We start from the raw sequence: 26,490 nt of genomic DNA on the forward strand, positions 1-26,490 counted from the left end.
AAGGTTTCTCGGGCGAGGAACGAGAACGGTATCACATTCTTGAAGATTATAATATGCTAATGCACACAAAACCAAAGCCGCTGCACTGTCGCCCATTCCGGATAACGAACGAGAATGCGAATGAGAAGGTCGCATGAGTGTAGATGCCTTCTCGGTTCTCGCGCAATTTCTCGGCAAGACTTCTCGCGTGAGTCTGTAGAAGCTAAAAATTTCAATTCTACATAGTTTCCCCCGCTTTTGCTTTTGCTTTTGTCCCGCGTATTTCGCAAATTTTAGAAACACGCGTTTTTCTGTCCATAGAGCAGCCATACATAGTAATACATACTCTTGTAACTGTTAAGCATATGTATTACTAGCCTTTCGCGTTCGCGTTGCTCTGCTCGCATTAACTATTCGGTCTGGCAGTCAAATTAAAATTTTGGGATTTTACCAAATTCCTACGGAATTCCCGAAACTTGCATAGTGTCCTTCATCTAAATTGCACAATGGCATTTCTCTTGACATATAAATTAAAAAAATTAAATTTTACTTGGGTTCCGTGCAAATATTGGGCTTAAGGTAAGGTAACCTATTTGTTGATCTAGAGGTCCTGCCAATTAGCCACCAGCTAAACAAACTGTACGTACCAAATTTCATTCAATTCCTTTCAGCCGTTTTGGCGTGAAGGTAACAAAGTGGTAACAAACACACGTACCTACACGCAAAGTCACAAAATGTTAGTGGTATTGTAAACGTAAGATATCAAATATCAATTCCCTGTTTAGGGTTGCCAACCGTACCTACTCTAAAATAGAGTATTGTACTCTATGTATATCATGTCGGCGTACTCTATAATTTATAACACTTAATAGCTAAAATACACTCTTTTTTTACACATTGTTTACTATACTAGTGCCAGTCATGTAATATTATGCAACATTTATCATAAACCAAAAGAGTCCGTACTCTTTGTTTATCTCCTTTGAAGTCGGATGTAGGTACTCTATTTCTGCTAATAAAATTTGGCAACTCTACCCCTGTTTCACCTCTCATTGATACATTTTATATGGCAGATCTGTGATGCTGTGGTCGGGTTCTATGCGTAGTGGGATCTTCAAAGGAAAAGATTGACCTTGATATACTTGGTTTATTATTCACTCGTTACGTCTACTTAAATCAAAGCAGGGTAAGGAACTACTAACTACTTAAAGCTCGCGGCGTGCTCCCCCCGCCGCGTCCGCGGTTCGAGGAACGTTAGCACTGTGTCAGCTCATATTCTAGTGAACTTCCACTCGTATATGAGCTGACTACGCTGTGTGTCCCTACACTGTTTCTGTTTGTTTTGTCCGAATAAACAGAGACGGCATCACATTATTTATCTATCAAATAAAATTTATCAGTGTATAATGAAACAGTTTAATATCATGATGGGTCAGTTGATCTCGTTCCCAACCGAGCAAAGCTAATTAAGGTATTTGTTTCCCGGCAGAGTGGGGCGCAGGCATGGAGGACGAGGTGACGTTCCTGTTCCAGCTGGGCGTGCTGCGCGACGCGGTGGCGGCGCCCGCGCACGCGCTCACGCTCGCACACCTCAAGGAGCTCGCCGTTAAGTTCGTCCACGAAAAGGTAACAGCTGACTCTTTTTTCAAACACGCTTTTATGAATCACTTAGCGGACCCGGCAGACGTTGTCCTGCCCGAAAAAACACTACAATAAAATTACGATAACATATAATATACAAACAACAGCGCCATCTAGCGGGTCCAATTGCATTTCAAAACCATCAACCAACACCATGGAACCTTTGCAATGAAAAAGTCATTACGATTTTTAATTACTTATTGCGATGTCACTATGACGTTTATTGTGCAATGTTACCATGGAGGCTAATGAATTAGAGTCCTTGACCGTACCAGGGCCGGACCTTTTTCATGATCAGCTTCACTATCATCGACATCTATGTACCTTAGGTACGGCACTAGACTGGCTATTAAGAACAAACCGCGCGGCGCATCAATCATCAATATTACGTTGACACAACCCCTGTCACGGACGTCAACACACTATAGTGAACTGTTCACAAAACCGCGCTGTGAACTAATTTTGTGCGCCATTTTGATGTACCTACTTAAGTAACAGCAGTCTAATACATAGATGTCTGATGATTTCTTTGGCAGATGTATGGAATGTCAATAATATGATAGGGTCTATATCGACTGGTAGAAAATTGTTAGTCATAATGTAATGTTTGACATAACTCGTTTTTTCTCTGAAAACATTCATTTTTCAGAATTGTTATAAAACAAACGTAACCTAACCTATAGAGTTCTACAAGATGACCATTTAAAAATTATGAAAAATGTACAGTTTCAGCGGGAAAAAAAATTATGTGTAACAATAATTATGTTAAACATTACATTATGACTTATAAGATTATGGCAGTCGAAAGGATCCCAATATGATATCAGTAATATAAACGTTCCTCCTGGGTACGTGATGAAGTTACCTCGATGGTACATAGGCGCTATGATTGAGTGTATCGTGGTCGGCAGATCCCGGACAACGGTCTGAACCGTCTGAGCGAGCGCATCCTGCTGTTCCGGCACGACTACTGCTCGCCCAACGTGCTGCAGCTGATCAACTCCGCCAGCGACGTCGCCGACGAGACGCTCGTCGAGATCGTGCTCACCGCCAACCGTCAGTAACAAACATTACAGCCGTAATCGTTTTATTAATACACTCTAGTGTTTGCTCAAGGCTTCGCACGCGTAAATCTTTAGAAATTCCGGGGTTTTACACAATTCCCGTGGGAATTCCCGAAAATGAGGGTTTTTCAACAGGCGAACTATCGCTAGATGGCGTTAGTATCGTAAGGTCCGTGTGGCATATCTGTCACGCTTGGGATTGGATAAATATCTTAATCTGTCATCTCCCAGGATAACAGGATCAAAGGAATTTGGGCACAAATTTGTGCCTCTGGGAGAGGACAGGTTAATGAGCCAATCGCAAGCAAGATTGAAACGTCAAGCGGACTTCACGATACTAACGCCATCTAGCGGTATTTCGCCTGTCGAAAAACCCTCGAATAAGCATCGCGGTTTTCGTTGACGTTGCATCAGAAACAACCATGCCAAATTTCATGACTCTAAGGTCAGCGGTTGTTATTGCGAGATTTTATCGCTATCCCGCGGGAATATCGAGATAAAAAGTAGCCTGTGTGTTATTCCAGATGTCCGGCTATCTACATGCCAAATTTCATCCAAATCCGTCCAGCCGTTTTAGCGTGAAGGAGTAACAAACACACACGTAACACATAGGTTACTTTTATCTCGATATTCCCACAGGATAGCGATAAAATCTCAAAATAACAACATACACAAACGTACTCACAAACTTTCACATTTATAATATTAATAGGATTAATTGTACTGCATCACACAGTAACGTTCCCTGTGATACGTATCTTACAACATAACTCCAATAATACGTTGCATTGTAAAAGAATAAGGAGCTTATGATTGGTTTTTTGGAGTCTTTTTGTATTTTTTATTTCAACTCCAAATTTGTTACTTTTAACAACCTGAGATATGTATGCATAGTAAAAATTCGTGTCTAGATTCCTGTCCAGCAGTGCTGTAGGGGTTATAGCACGCAGCACGGATTGCTGAGGACCGATTCGATTCTCAGTGCTGGTCTCTTTTTCTGGTTTTTCTGTGCTTCCATATCTCAGTTTGTATTTTCGAATAAGGAGCTGTTTCACCACCGATTGATCAGTTTTATTTGACCGATAAATGTGATGCCGTCTCCGTCTATTCGAACAAAACAAACAGAGACGGCATCAATGGATGGTGAAACAGGGGGTTTACTGTATCGAACGAGCCACAACCTCAGTCACGGGAAGCGATAATACTTATATGTATAGGTGTGTAGTGTACTACATACTACATCCTTATTCGTTGCCAACGACGAGTGATAGAAAATGGAATTGGTTTTCTACACATATCTTGAATATACATTGCGAACGTCCCATAGATTTAAGATTTACTTAGATCCGTTATACAAGAGAGTGAGCATTAGGCACTTAGTATAAGCTTATGATAGACATAATTTTTTTGAAAACGCGCAAACGGCTGTAAATAGTTTTGATCTCGTTGCTGTTACTTTACCAACCTACTACGATACTTTTGCAAGACTTTGTATTTCAAATCAGTGCCGAATGCCGATCCTTCACGACCCAATATGTCTGATTTAACTTGCAGTGCTTGTAATTTTCGTGTCAAATCTTGCCAGTGAATTTTCATCCACTTCCAGCGTTCGGATTGAAATGAAAATCAAAATATATCTTTATTCAATTTAGGCTGTGAGAAGCACTTATGAAATTTGGTATACTTATGTATGAACAATGTCCTATTGTAATGGTGTGTTTATTCGGCAGCGCTGCTATGCGGCAGCGAGTCGGAGGCGGCGCCGCTGCCGCGGCCGCACGCGCTGGCGGTGCATTCGTACAAGGCGCCACCTTCTGTGACTTCTGCGGGGAGATGCTGTTCGGTCTCGTGCGACAAGGGCTCAAGTGCGAGGGTAAGTTGAAAGTCAAAGTCAAAATATCTTTATTCAATTTAGGCTATAAGCACTTATGAATGTCATAAAAATCTACCACCGGTTCGGAAAAAACCACTGTTGGGAAAGAATCCGGCAAGAAACTCAACGAGGTATATTTAAACAGATTTACAATATTATTAAATGATATCAATCTATACATCACAATTATTTAACACAACTTTATTTTTAACACAGTTGGTTCGCTATTTGAAGGGATCGCTAATGCGGATCGGAATTCAGATCGGATTCAGCCGTGGTGGCCTAGTGGTTTGACAAATCGCCTCTCAAGCAGAGGGCCGTGGGTTCAAACCCCGGCTCGCACCTCTGAGTTTTTCGAAATTCATGTGCGGAGTTACATTTAAAATTTACCACGAGCTTTGCGGTGAAGGAAAAGATCGTGAGGAAACCTGCACAAACCTGCGAAGCAATTCAATGGTGTGTGTGAAATTCCCAATCCGCACTGGGCCCGCGTGGGAACTATGGCCCAAGCCCTCTCATTCTGAGGGGAGGCCTGTGCCCTGCAGTGGGACGTATATAGGCTGGGATGATTGTCATCCGTAACCCAGGGTGAACGATTGAATTCTTCGGGCGAGAGGTGAATTGGGTGTGGGCATACAGATTGTTTTTGGACTCAGTTCGGGACATGTCATTATTATTGAACGCAGTTTCTAGAAAGTTCTGTATTTTGAGGTGCCATGGTTGATCTTATCTGCCCAAATAAACATTCACATCTATCTGTCACATAGAATATAACAATGTGTGGTGAAACAGACCCTTCCAAGTAGCGATTTATATTTTTTCATCTTGTAGGTACAGTCACGTCTAAAAATATGTATACAAAAACAAGTTGCATAAATATGTAGTCATACATTGTATCAAAAATATTTATCTATTACTGACACCAAAAAATTGTATTCATTAACTTTTTCAGTATTATGTAATCACAAATGCTTCAGAAAGTTGCATACTTAAATAATTCCATTTAAATGTATCCACCTCGTAGGCAAAATAGTATACATGAATGGGTTCCATATACAATAAACCACACCAATTTGGCAAATATTTGTATACGCCGTTTGATTCATAAATATGTAACACGATTTGATATTTTGATTCGTTTTGAAGAATTACTGTTTTGTTAAGATTACATGTCTGTCTCTTTCGTAACCTGCATGCGGGCAGGGACATACATACTACGAATCCATATCTCCATTAAAATAATATTATATACTGGTGACCCGTTCCGGCACAACACGGTTACGGTATACATAGACACCGTGAATCACACTATTTATTTGTGAAAACCGCATCAAAATCCGTTGCGTAGTTTGAAAGATCTAAGCGCACAGACAAAAAAAGGCAACTTTGTTTTATACTATGGAGTGATGAATTGAAAGTAACTCTGTCTGTTCCGGTATCACGTCGAAACCGACTGGTTTCGACTGTCAGGGGCTGAACATAGGGTACTTAGTTTTTATCTCCAAAAGCAACCCTTAAGGGGAGAAATGGGGATGAACTGACTGGAGTGAGCTGGATGAGATTTGGTATGGATATATTTAATTTTTTATACACTATCAAGATCACCAAATACTTGGAAACGTCCAGAGTGGTCATTAAAGCGATCAAGTTGTTCGGGTCATCCACTGAGGACAGATCCACTGAAGCATCTATAATTTGCAATCTTTAATCATTGTAATTTTAATTATAGAAGACAGCTTCTGAATGACGATGACAGAATGGCGATCTTGCACTTGACAGTATAAGTATATGTAAGTAATTGATTTTAAAATGAAGTTCTTCCATGATGCCAGTGACTTTCTTTTATAATATATAACCTATCTGAAGTTACAAATAGGTAGTGTTTTCTATCTTTAGTCTATACATCTTTATCTATTCACTTTAATGTGAAGTGTTGGAAGTGTGGACAAGTGCAAATGATGTCTCTTGTTGTCAATTCTTTATATTCATTGTGTTTAAAAAAAAATTACAGCTATCGTAATCGATGATACCCAAGATATATCACGGAACCTTATCAAAACATGGAAAACAAAGATTTTTCAGCTGCCTCTGCCCAAATGTGTACTCGTATTACGAGATGTTTTCCTGGATGTACTTGAACACTTAACATTTATGTTAAACTTTGAAAAAGAAATGTATTGTTTATTGGAATATGCACTAGTGCACCTTTCTGAGAATGACCCTAAACTGAAATACTCAATATTTACAAGTCAATTCAATCTAAGGACTGTCAAGTGCGTCATAGAATAATCGTGAGATAGACGTATGCAGTGACAAGTCCGCACTGTTTTCGTGAATTGTCAAATTAGTTAAATATACAACTTACGATTCTATGCCAGTCAGACAAGGTTTGTTGTTGCAGTCTGGATACATATTATAAATCAAACGGCGTATACAAATATTTGCCAAATTGGTGTGGTTTATGTATATGGAACCCATTCATGTATACTTATTTTTGCCTACGAGGTGGATACATTTAATGGAATTTATTTAAGTATGCAACTTTCTGAAGCATTTTGTGATTACATAATACTGAAAAAGTTTAATGAATACAATTTTTTGGTGTCAGTAATAGATACATATTTATGATGAAAATGTGTGGCTACATATTTTTCAATTTTTTTTGTGTATACATACTTTTAGACGTGACTGTACATGCCAGAATGTCTGATGTGATCGTGGAATCCACCTATTTGATTAACACTTTAACTGTCCCTCGCTTTCGCAACTGTCATGGGTCGGTACGTCCGTGCATTACAGGTAATGCACAAATGTATAGAATCATCCATTTCTGACGTCACGTAGACGTGGCAGAGCTAGTTTGACGGTGCATTACATGTAATGCGCGGACAGTTAAAGTGTTAAGTTTTGAATGTGTGTGTGTGTGTGTCGCAGGTTGTGGCCTGAACTATCACAAGCGCTGCGCGGTGAAGGTGCCGTCCAACTGCCCGGCGGCGGCGCGGCGCGGCGCGGCTCGGCGGCGCCGCGCTCGCCGTCGCGCGCGTCCACGGCGTCCCACGCGTCCCACGCCTCGCACGACGACTCGCTGGTAAGGCGCATCGCCGATCTGCTCACTGTCAAGTCCGGTGACAACTCCAGCTGAGTACTGCAGGCCGTACGACGCTACACTTGACACGACTGCTAAATGGCCGTTATTGTCTGACGCGTCGTGCCGTGACGCCCGGTGACGCGTCAGAACGTAAGTTTATACCAGCAGGCAGGCCGCTTTCTCCTTCTGGGCAAAAGACTGCCTTGACAGCACATTGCGTCAAACCTATGTTAATATCACCATACAACATTAAATGTATGAAGCCGATAGCATTCTGACGTATCCCGACACAATAAGTTAGATTATTATAAATCCGGCTTTTATGATTCGCTGTGCGTCGAAAAATCGTTAAAGCTTACTAGAAAATCGTCGACGTGCACTATTGTTTTTATTAAGAAATAAATTTGTAATCCGACTGGAAAGAAAAGGAGGTTCTCAATTGAACTACCTATGCTTTATGAATATTCAGGTGTAACTGCAATCTCTTTGAATCGTCACGGGTAATCTCGTTTTAATTTGCCTTTTTGGTATCCTGTCGTGTCACCATGTAATTTAGTTTTTATTGTTAGTTTTAGTGTTTTAGTCTTATTACTGTATGGTGTTGGTACTGATGGAACCAAATAAATCTTTCTTTCTTTCTTTTCTTTCTAATTTTGTCAAAATTGGTTGGTACAGCAATTAAAATTTATTCACATTTGAAGTCTGTTTCTGTTTCGGAAAAAAAATCGTACTTTCGGTAATACAAGAGCATAATTTTAGTGTCTAAAAAAAAATTGTTAATTTTCAAAATTTGGAATTATGCCCTTGTTCTATCGGTTACAATTTGAAACGTACTTTCGGCTGACTACACTTTATTTTTAAAACACAATCAAAATGGGTGTATTTAGTATGCAAAGTTCATTAGTGAAGTTCACAAATGAATATAAAGCGTGTAAGAATTGATGCGGACGTTCACGGTGCACAAAGGCAACTTCACACAATTTCATATATTTAGTTCGCTTTGTGACGGTCAACCGTGCCGTAGTACAGCGAATCATATAATCTGGTAAAACTGGCAGTAGTACCAACTGGACAGATATTTAGGGAGTTTCTGGACTGTAGTAAACATTAATGTGTTTATTATAGTAAAATGCCATCGAATGCTTATTTTATTGAGATAATAAATTACAAGAAGTAAATAAGAGCAGAATGTGAGTCAATACCTACTGGTAATATTGTTGTTTGGATGAATTAATCGTTTGACATAGTTTAAGAATCTCAAGAAATAATTCGTAATCTCATTTAAATACTGTTTTAATAATAGAAGAAGACGGGATGTAGATAATATAGTCCACATTGACTTGGAAGTATTTTTTATGAATCTCATTAATGGTGTATTTGTATGAAATATTATAATGTAACACTTCGATTTAATTAAGACAACAAAAGTTTAGGGCTCATTTAATAATTTACACAAAGTATTCTATGTTGAAAGTTTTTATATATTTTTATCAATAACTTCACAGATAGTAGCACAATCCTTCATGACATTCCGTTTTATGAATTATTTGTTATTATTGTGATTATTCTTAGGAAACTGCTTCCGTCCATATTATAAAAATATGTTTTTATTTTGTCTATGTTAAGTTAGTTTTGTTAATTTATCGTTAATGTAAGGTGTATAAACACGAGACTAACATCACACTTGGGTGGTGGGTAACTTGGGAGTTTATAAAATGTTTTTGTAATTTTTGTAACTAACTTTTATTTTAATAAATAAATTTTCGATTACTTTTGAGTTTTATTTGAATGCCCACGCTACCCATCATCCAATTATGAACATTGAATACTGTCCATTTACCAAAAACACATTACATTACAGAAGCTATAGTGAATATGGGGGCACGGCAGTGCCGCCGCCAAGTCGAGCAAAAAAGCGGCACGGCCGTACCATCCTTTTCTCGTTATATGTAGTATATTCCAATTCCAACCAACTTCTTGTATTGTGAGGCGTGATTGTGGTCAAGTGCAAGCCTTTTATGTATATAAACGTAAAATGGCAAAATATACTACATATTTAGAATGACTGATAAAAAATGGCATGAGCGTTTAAATAAAACATATTAAAATGCTTTTTTTTTTTACTTTAGAAGACGCTTATTGGTTGTCAGGCAAATCTAAATTAATGTAAATTAAAAATTAATGAAAGATCTAAAAAGTAAATATACCGGTTGCCGAAAGATAACATCCATGTCAGAAATGTCTATGAATCAATCACGAAAGTACAAATTGTCGTACGCATTTTCAAGCTACTCGACTGACTTTCTGTCAAGTTTATAGTGGCCCATTCTTATTGGCAATTATGGTATTTCTGAAAGAATAAAAAAAGCCAAGGAAATAATCCTTTGCGGCCTACTTACATACTTAATGTAAGTTTTAATTTCATTAAAATTATTTATTAAATTATTGAAGTATAATAAAAGTAAGCAATTCAATTACTCAAATAGAATTTCATCTGAACATAACATTTACATATATCATCTACATATACTCCACAACGTCCTGCACTCACGATATGTAGATGATGTTTTTGTTATTCGAGATTTTATTTCGCCGGAAGCGCCCTCCCACCCTTCTTTTAAGTGTGTTTGTACGTTATTCTCAAATCTTTGGAGGCGTAAGCAGTGGCGGATAAGTAAGTCTGTTTGAATAGCTATTCGTAGTCATGAGGTTTTCAGTAAAGGTAAGAAGAATAATAAAATTTGAGAATTTTGAGCGAGGACAGATACGTCAATTAAAGGAAACGAGAGTAGCAGGGGTAAAAACGAGTATTAGCGACACGACAGGAAGTGATGACAGCAGACAAAGCAGAATAACCCCCGCCCGAAATTCCTGTAAATTTTTATGAAATTTAGGGGCTGTTTCACCATCCATTAATTAGTGTTAACTGACACCTAAATGTGATGCCGTCTCTATTTGTTTTGTTCGAATAGACGCAGACGACATCACAATTAACCGTCAGTTAACACTAATCAATGGATGGTAAAACAGCCCCTTAATAGGTATATTAAAACCTATAGAAAATGAAATTGACCTATCTTCGCTCAGCACAGCTCGGCGGAGCGACTGTAGGTAAATGAAGCGTTTCTATTGGTTCATGACAAATAAATTTCTCGTAACCCATCCTTGCACGTCTCTGGCGACTTGACCCAAAAAAAAGGGCTGGCAGCTATTTTGGGCAAAGGATCAGCCTCGCGATCCAACGTGGCAATGCTGCCAGCCTTCTGGGCACAATGAGCAGCGACGGTGATCTAGGGGGGGTTTTGTATTTGTAGGTAGGTTATTTTAGTTTAATTTTAATTTTTGTATATAGTTCTTTTTCTAAACTTTAAATCTTTTTAAGTTATTGTCAGAAAGTTATGTTTAATAGAAGCCGAAAGTCGAATTGTTTTTGACCACAAATAATCTCGTGTATGTTATCACAATTTTTTTTTTAAATATTAATAAATAAAAATGACATAGCGTTTACGTTGGACTTTATAGCTGGGTGGTTCAACGGGCAAGCACAGCCGGTCGCCGTCGCGCTCGTCGGCGGCGTGGGGGCTGTCGCTGGGCATCCCGCACACGTTCGCCGTGCACAGCTACACGCGGCCCACCGTGTGCCGCCACTGCAAGCGGCTGCTGCGAGGGCTCTTCAAGCAGGGTCTGCAGTGCAAGGACTGCCATTACAACGCGCACAGAAAATGTCTGCCGCACGTGCCCAAGGACTGCGGCGGGGAGATACGGGACTCGCACGGTTAGTGGTCTATTGCTGGGCGGTTCCATAGCGAGGAAAACCTCTCTCGCTCCCTCACACACCTGTCCCGCTCGTGCCCAAGGACTGCAGCGGGGAGATACGGGACTCGCACTGTTGGTGGCCTCTTGGTTTGTAATGATGTTGTAGAATCTACAACGGACTCCCCGTTAATTGGCTATATCTTCAAAATATTTTTTATTTAATTGTCAAAAGAAAAATACATGTCTTTAAAATACCTGATTTTTGATAATGTAACTGACGGACTAAATAATTTTTATTTAGTATTTTATCTACTATTTAATAGTAGATTGTACAACAAGAGCATAAAATGAGCCATTTTACCCTAGACGTTCAAATAGCTACCCGAACTTGTACGGCGAGGGTGGATAGACACGTTGAGGGGAAAATGGGTTTAATGCTCGAGTTTAACACTCTGCTTTTCACTTCGATGGCGAGGAAATGAAATAGCAACAATTTCATTTTATTTTCCTCTCATTAATTTTGTCTCATATTATAATTTACTTTTTTTTATTTATTTGAATTACTCTTATCCTTTATATCCATCGTACATATTTTGTAATTAGTACCTACTAAATCTGTTATTCACCTATCACCCACTTATATATATTAGCACATTTTATTTTAACACTACACCGCACGTTTAAGCGTATTTATCCTCAATGGCATGTAATGTGGCACACTAGTAGATACCACAGTTGCCGGCATCCAAACTCACACAGGTACTGGCAGAATACCAGCGCTACGGCTTGTTTGCCGCGGCATTATGCTGAGTCAGCGCCGTATCTTCATTACACGACATGGCTCCCTGTTTACAATGGGGTTTCTCTATATCTGTTTTGTATCTTTTTGTTCTCTGTATGATTCAAAGTCAAAGTCAAAGTCAAAATATATTTATTCAATTTAGGCTATAACAAGCACTTATGAATGTCAAAAAAAAATCTACCACCGGTTCGGAAAAACCTCTGCTGAGAAGAATCCGGCAAGAAACTCAACAAGGTATATATATATTTTTTTTAAAACAGATTTACAATATTATTAAATGATATGTCTACATCACAAGTATTTAACACAACTTTATTTTTAACACAGTAGGTTCGCTATTTGAAGGGATCGCTAATGCGGATCGGAATTATTTCCAAATATGCCTGTCCATGATATAATCATTAACTTTATAATACGCCTTTGATATTAATGTCTTCTTGACAATAGATCTGAATTTTGTATCCGTTTCATTTATAATATTTTTTGGAATTTTATTATAAAAACGTATGCAATTTCCCAGAAAAGACTTTTTGGTTTTAGCCAGTCTGTAAGATGGAACTTTAAGTTTCCCTGTGTTTCTAGTAGCCTTTGGCTTATCGACGTTAGTGGGAAAATCACATATGTTCTTCCTAACATACATGATTATTTCAAAAACATAAAGCGACGGCAGGGTTAGGATATCTGTTTCCTTAAAAAAAGATCTTAAACATTCACGCGTCTTCAAATTATAAGTTGTTAAAGATTAAAGATTGTTATCATGTTTTTTCTTCTTAACGTTTATTCCTTTGTTTTTATCAAAAAAGTGTATAGAGCCATGTTATTTTGTTGTGAGGATTAAAGTTTCTATCTATCTATCATCTATCACTGGAAATAATTGTTCACTTACCAGGAATGTACCTTTTATTGTACACGCATTGCATTACCATTATAATTAAAAAATATAAATTGATCTATTTTGATTGATTTTTAGTTTTATATAAATTAAAAATATTAAAAAGTATATGTAGAATCTTTTTTGTTTGTGACTGTTTACACCTAATTACCTTAATCTTAGACGAAGATTTTACTTTATGCACTAGCTAGAGCACGAGAAGTGAAAATAATATTTTTACCCAATAAACTACCTACCAATTGGTGTTAACATACCTGTTATATGTAAGTAGGATTTACTTATAAAAAGTATGTGTCTGTGGCAGGCGAGTACCAGGACAACCACAGCAGCGGCGGCAGCGAGGTGTCGGAGAACACTCGGCTGCCGGACGAAGAGTCCGACGAGGGCGGCTCCAACGACAACGGACCTAACGACCGGGACCGGGACGACAACGAGGTCGGTTGCCATCACAACACACACACACACACACAAGCAATACGCGTGTATTCTCAAATGGGGCAGGCAGAGCACCCCAAACGTTACCGCTTCGGAGCCACTTTTAGCAATTTCAGGTTCAAAGTTTGACAAAAACGGTACAATAGTGACAGGTTGTTTTGTTCTTGTTACCTCACGCCTACGGTATTGGGAGGGTGCGAAGTACTAGGTGGGGGTGATGAAATCTATCGCAGCGCTCATGGTGGCCAAAAGTAGAAATAGTTCTGGCGCTGTCATCTGTCATACTCATATGAATCTGTCATTAACAAAGCAATTTTTATAGACTTTAACTACCTTATTTTAGTAATAGATGTTTGTGTTATGATGCGAGCTTGAATTATTGACCACTGTCCCTGTTGTTTTCTTAATTCCTTTACATCTAAGACATGTCCAGCAACAATTTTCCTTATGAAACGGTTTGTGGTTGAAATTTTATATTGAGTGATACTCACAAAACCGGTCTTCAAAATGATAAGTACTCATTTTGATCTGAAAACGATATTTTAATTTATTACAAGCGATATAAGAACAATGATATAATTTTACTTTTATTCAAAGAAACCAATAAGATAGCTTTATCTTTTCGTTTTACAGTAAAAGTACAACCATACATGAAGTAAACAAACCCTGATATAACGAAAATAAAACACACTTTTTGAATAATTTTTACTTACCTCATTTAATTTAATGACCAAAAATGTATTCACAACCTTTTGTCCACCCAAATCACGGTATCACAGTAATTTTGTATTATAAACGTTATAGGTTTGATTTTTGTCGCAACGACGCGATGAAATTTCAAAACGTCAGAGCCATAAAAGTTGCGGACGCTAGGTGGCGCTGATGTCGTGCACAGAGCCAATACCTTAACCTATCTTTTGTCGCCTCTTACGAAATGAGCGGAAGAAATGGAGAGGCCAAAACTAAAACCGAATATTCGGTCAGATACTTGGTAAACCTATTCGGTGATCGCCTTAACTAGAACAGGGTGGTTAACATTTGCAGGTGCAGCTGCGCCGGCGCCGCGGCTCCGACGACTCGGGGCGGCGCCGCGAGGAGCTCCCCGAGCTGTCGGCGTCTCGCCCCAGCAGGTATGTGTCTGGTGTCTCGTCCCTGACCCCTGTGCTGTCTGGTGGTGGGTGCAGTGGGTGGCGGCCGGCCGAGCCCTGATGTCGCTCCACTACACTCTACGCGTACACTTGCGGTGCCAAGAGGTGCGGGGGGGAGGTCTGCTGTCCCCCTAGAGAATCTAAAGAAAAAAGCCTTTATTTTTTGACAATATTGAGATTGAAGTGCCGCCATGCTGTTTATCTATACTTCTATATATATATATATATACTTATACTATTTATACTTTTATACTTATACTAATATTATAAGGAGGAAAACTTTGGATATTTGGATGTTTGTTACGAATTAACTCAAAACTGCTGGACCGATTTTAAACATTCTTTCACTATTAGAATGCTAAATTATTCCAAAGTGCCATAGGCTATTTTTTTTACTGGCTCGCGCGGTTTGCACTTCCGCCACAGATGCGTAAAGGTATTAAGGAAACAAAATCAATAGAAAATACGGGATTTTGGAATACGGAATAGGGAATTCAACAGGAGAAGATTACATGGGATTAAAGCGAAAGAAACAAAGATATTTTACATAGGTACACATGATAAATTAAATTTAGTGAGATGAGGAATACATATTTAAATTTAAATATCATTATTATTTATAAATATGTTCAATAAGTTATATACCTATATAGTTACGTCTTTGAGATGGACGTAGGTAATGGGACTTTGTAGGATATAAGCTGTTCATAAAGGAAGGAGTTGTCATAGAGAGGACATGAGAGAAATATATGATGGCCAAGCCACACTCGCAAACATCAGACTCGACCAGTTTAAATTTAGCAAGGTTGGCGGCCATAGGCTATATTTACTAACAGAAAAAATGAGGGTTCCGTACTAAAACTACAATAATGTAACTCAGTGTAAAAAAGTTGCCATAAAGCATCTTTCATGCGCTGTAGAAACTTTTGATTATAGAATAAAAAAATGTTTTACGATGTTAAAGAATACATCAAGATCTACAAAACACTTCGCGATACTCGTACCATATGTCCAACTATTGTAGTTACGTCACTATAACTACTTTTTTACATTTTAAAAGTTGACAGAAATGACGACTAAACTCAGACCATGTTATCCATACCTTTGTATTAATCCTTACCCAAATAAATAATTTAATATTCAAGACGGCTTCAATGCCTGTAGATTACTTTTTGAATTATTCAAATCGGACATTCCATTCAAAAGATATTACGAAATTAAAAATATCAATCTAACCAAAAAATGCATTTACTCTACGTTGACGCGCCCGGGCTTCGTGCGTGTCGGGTGTAGTTTTTGGGAAATTGAGCTGAAAAATGTGTGTGAAGTGCCGTTGATTAGAGACCTTTTTAGAGTTCTGTGCCCAAGGGTAATAAAAACGGGACCCTATTACTAAGACACCACTGTCCGTTTGTCACTAGGCAGTATCTCATGAATCGTGATAGCTAGACAGTTGAAACTTTCACAGATGATGTATTTCTATTGCCGTTATAACAACAAATACTAAAAACAGAACAAAATAAATGTTTAAGGGGGCTCCCATACAACAAACGTGATTTTTTTTTGCTCGATATTAATAACGGCAACAGGTACCTACTTATTTGTATGAATGTACTTTAAAAATAAATAATTAAATTGAAATAAAATAAATATTTAAGGTGGGCTCCCACACAGCAAACGTGTTTTTTTTGCCGTTTTTATGCTAATGTCTAATGTTGTATAGGTACGGAATCCTTCGTACGAGAGTCCGACTCGCACTTGGCCGTTTTTTTTTTTTACTTTGCCTGTGCGAAGCTGGGGCGGCTCGCTAGTTTTTTATATAGTGAAGAGCACGCTGAAGTTTTCACTTTTATTTTTATTCGACTGGATGGCAAACGAGCAAGTGGGTCTCCTGATGGTAAGAGACCACCACCGCCCATAAACAACTGCAACACCAGGGGTATGGCAGACGCGTTGCCAACCTAGAGGCCTAAGATGGGATACCTCACGTGCCAGCTGGAACGTGCTTCATAAGCTCTCGACTGTCCATACTTTTCATATCCTCTATACTTTTACTAGCTAGGAAATAACGAAACCCTATTTCATTTCGTTGTCCGATTGTCAAGACTATTTTAGCAGGAACGAGATATCAGATTAAGGGGCTGTTTCACCACCCATTCATTAATTTTAACTGACGGATAAATGTGGTGCCGTCTCTATTTGTTTTGTTCGAATAGAGGGAGAACGCATCACACTTATCCGTCAGTTAAAATTACTCAATGGGTGGTGAAACAGCCCCTAAAAATTTAAACATGGCTATAGTCTCCGGCAACTATTAAAAAATAAGTTATGAGTTCTATTTAATAGTTGTCATCGAATATATTAGTAAGGGGGGGGGGATAGTGGTATAGGTCAAAGCAGAATAACACTTATTGTACAGCGAAAAATATTTTTGATTAGGACCTTTATTTTAATTCCCCAAGTAAACATTTACTAACGATATATTGTATTTGGAGCGATATTTGGGCAAAATATAGTGTACGTAAAATACAGAGAAATATATGTAATGGGAACAATGGTTATGTGAATATTGTGCAGTTCGTGTTTCTCATAGTTTGTCTCGCTTTATTGTCCGAAAATTCAAGCACTTTTCCGTACGTCGCTTTTTGTTCTGTCCGTTTTTATTGTTTTTATTACTCTCAATTAGAGATTTGCGATATCATAAATCTGATTGTTTACCCCCATTTATAAAATGTTACGTGTCTGTTATACTAAACTAATTTTTTTGTTTGAGCATAGACAAAATTAAACGTCAAAGTGACAGATGAAGACAGACGAATAAATAAACAAGTTATTTATAAATAAGATCACATTTTAGTTTTAATTAAAATTATTCATTTTTGTTTCGGTCGCAACGATATATTTAAAGCAGCTTAATCCTAGTCGTTCTGATCTTTTTTTGCAGATACTTTGTTGCATTTTTAATTTCTTTCTAAGATCGGACTATTATTACTTCAAATAAATTTAACATTGACATGCAAAGTAACGCCATAACTTAACCTATGAATCAAATAAACCGAGCAAACTCTTCCCATTACGAACGTCTCTAAAGCTGCGAATAAAACGTCCTGCGCCCGCGCACAAACCTGAGGCGTCAAACCTGAGGCGTGAGTGGCTAAACATTGAACGTCTTTGTCTAGGTACAAACTTTGTGTCCGTACAGTTAGTATTAAAGGCACTTGATAAATACACATACATTTCCACGATGTGTTTTTTGGGAATTTAATAAATCGTGCAATTACAATTCAATTGATGGGTTTTAATGGTTCACAAGGGAATATTTTATTGCGGTCAAATATTCCGGTTACTCCGATCCGGCCGGAGACTCAGTCCCTTCACACAATATCTTCAACGCATCCATCTCAAATTAAATCTTACCGCGCAGTAGCCGCTCTATTGGCGCCCTGTCACTAAACCTAACCTAAAGCTCCACACTGCTGGCGAAATTGAACTAGGTTAGAAGAATACAATAGTGTGGAGAGGCACGTCGTCTTACTTCGTCCAACTCGGTTGGTACATCGATCAACTTTTCCGAATACTTCGTCGAGAACTTCGCGAGCAGTGTGAAGCAAGGGTTAACAGCGTCCTCTCGCGCATGCCTCTCGTTACCCCCTGAGCCACCAGACAGCAGCCCCCCCTTCGCCCCCCCCCCTTGCCCCGTACTTGTGAGCGCTGAGCGCTGAGGTTTGCAGCTCGTCGTCGTCGCCCAGCGCCAACATCCCGCTGATGCGCATCGTGCAGTCCGTCAAGCACGCCAAGAAGCGCACCGGGCAGGCCATCAAGGAGGGCTGGCTCGTGCACTTCACCAACAAGGACAAACAGGTCAGTGCGCAACACCACCACCTATTCAATACAGCAAATGTGTTCATGTATTACCTCCACCTCCACACTGTAAGACCACATAAATCACTCAAACTCAACCTATCACCGCCACCACACAACACTGATGAACTCAACCAGAATTCGTCGTCAAAGCAACACAACCGTTTACCATGCTACTTGTTTTATTTTTCTTTTCTTCTACATATATTATTTTTTAAAGTCTTAAGTGTACCTGTGTGACTATGCCAGCCTCATTGGAAGACTCGATGGCCACATTCATCAAACTCTTCTCCTGCGATGCCCAGATTATCTGGCTGCAAAGGAGTGCTTGATGAACCTGTAAATTCGTACTACATCTCCCGATACTTGGTTTTGGACTCACATATGTATATCAGATAGCATGGTAAACAGTGGTGTTGCGTTGCTCTGACGATGTACTCTGGTTGAGTTTGAAACGCGTCAGTGTTATGTCGTGGTGGTGACAGATGGGTTACAGTGAAATGGTGGAGGAACTGCATGTACACACATTTCTTGTAAAAACGTAGCTATCAAAGGTCGCGGTGGAGCAAAGTAATTGTTATAACATCCTCAAAATATCTCCTGATTAAATTAATTATTTCATATCGATTACACAATAAATGAGCTTTGGGTCGATGAACTGTTTCTTGTATCTCGTTGTCATGGTTACGTCCCCTGGACAACTCTTCAAAACTATAAATTTCTATACGTTTTCAATGGTTAACCTTCAGCGAGCGTATATTTTTGCCCATTATTTTATGGACCATCTCCTAAGCACATTAATTGCATTATATTCTCTCTGTAGAACACTCTGTCAACGGGACACGGGAATAAAATAATTGACCCAGAATATTTAATATCGATTAGTGTAACATAAAAAATAAAATTTTATTTAATTTTAGCAACCACCAGAAAATTGGTAATAAAAATGTAGATAATAAGTAGTAGGTATATACTTCGTTTTTTTAGCATTAGAAAAAGGGTAAACAATCTTGAGGAGTGTATTTAGTGAAAAAAGTTAAAAAAAAAAGTTACTATTACTTATGATATCAAAAGCATGTAAATGATCATATGTCCTTGCTGATTGTTACATATTTGCTGTGACTTATTTTTCACAAGTGTTTTTTATTAAAAAGATACGTCAAGATCGCTTACTTTCATTCTAATGCAAAAAAAACGAAATCTCGTAGCTATAGTTTGTAAAAATGTAGGTAATAAGATTGCAGTTATGTTATTTACTTATTAGCCACTTGACAGTCCGACGGTACCATGGTATCCAAAACCAAAATGCTTCAACCCGTCCGTATCCGTGGATACTTTAGTGTCATAAAGTTTAACCTTGATTTGGTCCCTTCGGCCGCCTACAGAACCGGAGTTGCAGAACTGATTCCATACGAGACTTTTAAATTACTTGTACGGAACTGGTTCGCACAATAACATATAATTATATAAATAGTACTTGAATGAGTTAACATTAATTTACGTCACAGTATTTTTTCTTTATTCAAAACCTTGTAGTTGGAAAATTGTGGACGCGCGGCGCGTTGCGTCCGTCGATAGAAAACCCGGACGGTTTGAGGCATATTGGTCGCGCACTCCGGACAGTCAAGTGGTTAGACGTGTGTTGCGTATGCGCAGATCAAGCGGCACTACTGGCGGCTGGACAGCAAGTCGATCACGCTGTTCCAGTCGGACCAGGGCTCCAAGTACTACAAGGAGATCCCGCTCAACGAAATACTCGCCATAGACACGGCGCGCACGCCGCACGCCGGCGCAGGTCACAACCACTACTTTATCATTTTTTTTTTTGTTTATTTACACCCTGTTTCACCATCCATTGATTAAATTTATCCGTCTCTTAAAATATTAATCAATGGGTTGTGAAACAGCCCCTTAATCTAATAATTAATACTTACAGACAAGCCACACATGCTAATTATTGAATAAGAGAAGTGAACAATAGAACATGTAAACTTAATATCTACGTTAAGCATTTATTGAGCTCGGTGTCACTATTGATTCCAAATGCCGGTTGGCCGATGCAAGAAATCTCGACTCGGAGGTAAAAAAACAAATCCAGACCATTCTGTATCATTCTATCTGTCAGTGGAGGATCCAGGCCTTAACTACGAAGTGCAAAATTTTAAATCCGCCGTCCCGCTGACGTTAATATTATTTAATACGAGAGTGAGGGGGACAACATGATACGAACTTCGATTTTCAAATTTCACAGTAGCCCAAGGGGACGTGGTTTGGGGGATAGGAAAATACCTCCCAATCTTCTCCCACTGGTGGATCTACCACTGCTATCTGACCCGGATATTTTATTCTAGTGTAGTGTGAGCTGTACCAAACGCACACTCTCCCATTATGTAACCTATATAATAAGGATTAATTTACGCTAATAGACAGTATTTACGCATCATACGTGAGGTTCACTCGTCTCCTCGATCGCCTCCTTACACTAGTAGTTATTAAAAAATAGTGTGAAAATAAATTGTTAAGATTGAGAAACCTGAAGGGGAAACTGAATGGAGTACTAGGTTGCAACTTTTTTACAAATTAAATTCAACAGGCACCAATTAGTCATGAAGTGCCAACCGGGCTTCATTGACAAATGTTTTATTGCAAGTCATATAAGTATCATAATTCATTAGTCAATGGACTCTTTACAAGAAACAAACTTACCTCCCTTTCCCTGTCAAGGGTATTTTTTGTAACACGTTTTGTACGAGCACGTTCATTATTGCTAACTCGTCAAATCGACATTGACTGCAAACATTGGTCCTTCGAACCGGTTCAAATCCGGTTCGAAGGACCAATGTTCGGAGTCGATGTCAATTGTATGGGAAATTTGATAAAAGTCACTGATAATTACAATAATGGATTTATTAATTTAAACTTGATAGAATTAAGGTAAACTGATACTGTTGGCTTGCTTCCCAAACGCGGACTGATCGCTTAGTGTAATTAATAAGCCGATGAAGTGAATTTGATGAGTTATTTATTACTATTTATTTATTAATAAAATTAACATTTACAGGCTTACAGTATGAACCAAAGCGTTAAAAAACAAACTGTTAGCTATAATGAACGTGTATAGCTCGTACACATTTTATAACGAGACTGGGTTATGCCTTGATCACACGTACCGAGCAAACGGGCGAGACAGTAAAATGTTTCTCAGTCGAGACAGTGATGTAAAAGCGAGTTTTGTTAAGCGCTCGCTCGCTCGCTATGTTTATACGCACCGAGTACTCGGCCGAGAGCACTGTCTCGCCCGTTCACTCGGTACGTGTATCAAGGCATTAGTGAGCTTGGAAGTGACGTTAGTTTATTGTGCGCAGACGTGATGCACTGCTTCGAGATCCGCACAGCGAACGTGGATTATATGGTGGGGCTGGACGGGCTGCCGGGCGCGGGCGCGGGCGCGCTGCCGCCGCCCGAGTCCGGCGTGGGCGCCTACCTCGCGCGCTCCTGGGAGACCGCCGTGCGACACGCGCTGCTGCCCGTCACCGTCGCGCACCCCGAAGGTGACACACACACACACACACACACACACACACACACACACACACACACGCAAGAACGCACCCGGGCGCGTGCATACAAACCACAGCCCACGCGGTTTCGAGACCATATTGTCCAACGCATTCGAAAACATTACAGCATTCACCATTTCTCTATATAGGCAGAGACTAAAAGTTGCGATCACAAGAGGTCGCACATTAGCAGTGACCAATTGACGAACCGTGTGCTGTGCTTCCAGCGGAGACGATGTGCGCTGAATCAGAGAGCGGCTGCCGCGGCGCGGAGATGGCGCAGGTCTACCAGATCCACCCCGACGAGGTGCTGGGCTCGGGCCAGTTCGGCATCGTGTACGGCGGCCTGCACCGCCGCACGCACCAGCCCGTCGCCATCAAGGTTACATAACAGTGACACCACTTACACCACTCACTTGGAGTCTACATTTTCGTTAGGCAACCCGGAGAGTAAGAACAATGCAGACTTAGTTGCAGGCGACAACTAGACTTTTATTACAGTGAACCTACAATTGAGATTAATTTTAGAGCACTCTTATCTAGGCCACAATAGAGCTCTCACCAGGCTCAGGTTGAGGTTAAGGTTAAACGAGGCGACGTTATTGAGACATACAATTTTACGAGCACTACAATGCTCCAAGCAATATTGAACACAAATAAAAAAACACAGGTGCAGTAATATACACGCATCAGCTCTAAGAGCTGTTGAATAATAAATAATTTGGCCGTATCTCAATTTAGGTACACCACATATCCACATAGTACCGTTAAAACGAAGACTATTTGAATAGACAGCGTCTTAATAACAATAATAAGGGCCTGTTTCACAACTTGTCGACTTACTTTAAGTGACGGATATCAGTGATGCCGTCTCTGTTTGTTTTGTCCGAATAAACAAAGACGGCATTACTTTTATCTGACACTTAAAGTTAGTCGACAAGTGGTGAAACAGGCCCTTAATATCACTACGCCACTATCCAAAGCCTCGCTACCAACAGGTGATAGACAAACTCCGCTTCCCGACGAAACAAGAAGCCCAGCTGAAGAACGAAGTGGCGATACTCCAGAACCTGTCCCACCCCGGCGTGGTCAACCTGGAGCGGATGTTCGAGACGCCCGAGCGGATATTCGTCGTCATGGAGAAGCTGCGGGGAGACATGCTCGAGATGATACTCAGCCATGAAAAGGGCCGGCTCACGGAAAGGACCACCAAGTATTTGGTTGCGCAGGTAATTATTGATTTATGTAGAAGTGGATGAGGGTGGGATGCTGCATGAAAACACTGATATGTCCTTCTAATGTTCTGCACGTGAGTAGTGCAAAGGTTGGTAGGTTGTGGTTCATTGATATTGGACGTCCGCAAAGTAGTGCTTGAATCAATCAATTAACAATACCATAACGTAAAATCTTTGTTACTTATATTTCTTTCGTTTATATTGGCAATATTTTATTTTTAATAATATTTAAACTTGAAAAACACTATAGTGCTTTACCATATACACTACGCTGAGTTTCCGCTGCATGGTGTACAGGCTTACAGTCACCTGCATAACATCTGCCGCAGCGGAGCGTGCAAAAAGATTTTTGACACGTGCTACTGGCCTTAGAAATACCAGTCGTATCAGATATTTATGCACGCTTTGTTATGTCAGATATTGGTCATGATGACTGTACATAATTTGTCGTCAGATTCTAGTGGCACTGAAGCACCTGCACGCAAAGAATATCGTGCACTGCGACCTAAAGCCAGAGAACGTTCTGCTGTCGTCGGACGGCGCGCTGCCGCAGGTCAAGCTGTGCGACTTTGGCTTCGCGCGCATCATCGGCGAGAAGTCGTTCCGTCGCTCCGTCGTCGGCACGCCCGCCTACCTCGGTCAGTACCTAGTCGACTCGAGACTCCGACAAGTGAATAATAAATCTGACTCCACTATCGGATACGACTCCACTATCGGATACGAATTCACTATCGGATACGACTCCGCTATGATCGAGTTTTCGACTCCCTTAAAAAGGTTCGATTACATTGTGTATTTTTTTTGCTAAATATGAGTAGTTCAACTGTTTTTAGGGTTCCAAAGCCAAAATGGCAAAAACGGAACCCTTATAGTTTCGCCATGTCTGTCTGTCTGTCTGTCCGTCCGCGGCTTTGCTCAGGGACTATCAATGCTAGAAAGCTGTAAATTTGCACGGATATATATATAGTAGATCGTTTTAAAAGGTATCACATTCATTTAGCCAATCATAACTTGACGCATAGATCACGTCACAACATTTATGATGCGTCATCGTATATTAAACAGTTTGGTCGATCCTTAAATTAGTGACAAACTAATTACCCGCTTAATTCTAGTCAGATTTCTCCCGATTTTAGAAAACCTTAGTATCTATAATATTAAGGTTATATTGAGGTATATTAAGGTTAATAATTATTGATCGTTTCAGCTCCGGAGGTGCTCCGTAACAAGGGTTACAACCGTTCGCTGGACATGTGGTCGGTGGGGGTGATTGTTTACGTGTCTCTTTCTGGCACGTTCCCCTTCAACGAGGACGAAGACATTGGCGAGCAGATACAGAACGCAGCGTTCATGTACCCGCCGCAACCTTGGCGGGAGATCTCTGCGGAAGGTACTCATTACCTGACTGCCTAGCCCCTCTAGGTTATGTTTTTTGAGCGTATGTACTCGTAGGTCTATTTCTTATCGTTTCGTATCTTTGGTTCACTCTGCAGGCTAAACGTCCAGACGGAATCTAACATATGAGGTAGCATTAGATTCGTCATACTCGTAACTGTCGGAATAACATAGGGTATGAACTATTTAAAAATGGCGTCCGCGAAATAAAAAATAGCGGGGGAATTAAAAAAATATGATTAAAGCAATGCATGAAAAATAAAAGGTACATAGTAATTGACCATTGTTGCTACCGTTGGTTGCCAAGTATTTAATTTCCTTGCAATCAAAGTAAAAATACTCGAGCATTGAACCCATTTTCCCCTCGACGTGTCTTATCCACCCTCGCCGTGTCGGCTAGGGTGGCTGTATGAACGTCTCGGGTAAAATGGCTCGTTTTATGCATTTGTTGTACAATGTACTATTTTTATGAAAATTTATTTGAAGTCGTTTAAATTGTAATCTTAAATGAGACGATGTTTTTTTGTGTTTAGCGATCGACCTGATCAACAACCTGCTGCAAGTTAAACAGCGCAAGCGTCTGAGCGTGGACAAGTCGCTGGCGCACGTGTGGCTGCAGACGCGGCAGGCCTGGGAGGACCTGCGCGCGCTCGAGTGCCGCGTCGGACGACGCTACCTCACGCACCCCAGCGATGACGCGCGCTGGGCCGAGCCCGAACCCGCGCCCGCCGAGCCCGCGCCAAGAGACCCGTGACCGGGGTGAGTGCCGCATGCCTCCCGCCCTCACCTCACGCACCCCAGCGACGACGCGCGCTGGGCCGAGCCCGAACCCGCGCCCGCCATGGTTATTAAATTGACACATTTTGTTCTTGTGCAGGGACTGCTCGGAGCGTGTAGGCGAAGTGCGCGCGCGCGGCTATTTCCTGCGCCTCAAGTGGAAGAAGCTGCTGGTGCGTGTGCGATGAAGCCCCCTTCCCTTGCCCCTGGGGCGACATGTCGTCCACATAGCGCACATCCAATCCTGCACTTGGACTTACGTACAATTTCTACAAGTGTTATTTATGACTAAAGGTCCCATCACAGCTCATTACAGCCACCCGGCATCCGACCAGCACCGCCTCGCCTCGAGCGGTTAGTATTCATCATATGGATTTGTATGGGCATGCGCTTACTACATCAACTCAAAGCGAAGACTCTGAAGCGTCACCGGATCACCTCACTCGCGAGGTTGCCACGCGCGGACGGCAAGTTAACCACTCGCTGCCCGCACGCTTCGACAACGAGTGGACGCCGAAAGTCGAGGCGGTGCTGGTCGGGTGCCGGGTGGTTCTAATGAGCTGTAACCTATGAGCTGGCTAAACTCACTGTTTAAAGTCAATCAGTTTCTTATTTCCCTTACTTCTCGTACGAAGTTTAAACTGATAATTCATTTCTAATCCTGCTGTCATCTAAAAACTGGATATTTCTTTACAATTATATTATACATTCGATGTTTTAAAAGTCGGTACTAACAGTTGAGGGTTCAGGGATGAAGCTCTAGATTAAAATTGACGTTCCTACTGAACCATTACTTCTGGTTTTAGTTGCTTCTTTCTGTGAAACACATTTAGCAGAGTAGAATAATTTTGACATCTGTAGCTGTAAATTTTACAGCGTAAAATATTAGTGAATTATTATTTTTCAATTTGTTCAAGAAATTAATTTATCTCTTAATGAAACTAGCAAGCTAACATTGTTATTTAAAACAAATCATTATTAATC

The 26,490-nt window shown here is 40.2% G+C and overlaps 2 protein-coding genes across 2 annotated transcripts in view; both read left to right on the plus strand.

Moving 5' to 3' along the window:
* Window positions 1-5,474, plus strand: part of LOC141432432 (ADP-ribosylation factor-like protein 2) — a 221,445-nt gene extending 215,971 nt beyond the window's left edge. Inside the window, exon 6 of the mRNA XM_074093988.1 lies at window positions 5,389-5,474. The gene's annotated coding sequence lies outside the window, so the exon portion shown is untranslated. The remainder of the gene's footprint in view (window positions 1-5,388) is intronic.
* Window positions 1,448-26,417, plus strand: PKD (serine/threonine-protein kinase D3). The gene is given in 18 exon segments (XM_074093996.1): window positions 1,448-1,605; window positions 2,532-2,676; window positions 4,415-4,492; window positions 4,495-4,557; window positions 7,492-7,542; window positions 7,545-7,645; window positions 11,168-11,420; window positions 13,400-13,530; window positions 14,575-14,660; window positions 18,410-18,539; window positions 20,196-20,334; window positions 21,905-22,090; window positions 22,327-22,481; window positions 23,098-23,328; window positions 23,789-23,972; window positions 24,542-24,724; window positions 25,263-25,488; window positions 25,607-26,417. Coding segments are annotated over 17 exon segments (2,460 nt in total). The 5' UTR covers window positions 1,448-1,482; the 3' UTR covers window positions 25,484-25,488; window positions 25,607-26,417.
* Window positions 26,418-26,490: the final 73 nt, after the last annotated feature.

The sequence above is a fragment of the Choristoneura fumiferana genome, chromosome 11 (assembly GCF_025370935.1).
Source record: "Choristoneura fumiferana chromosome 11, NRCan_CFum_1, whole genome shotgun sequence".
Taxonomy (NCBI): Eukaryota; Metazoa; Arthropoda; class Insecta; order Lepidoptera; family Tortricidae; genus Choristoneura; species Choristoneura fumiferana.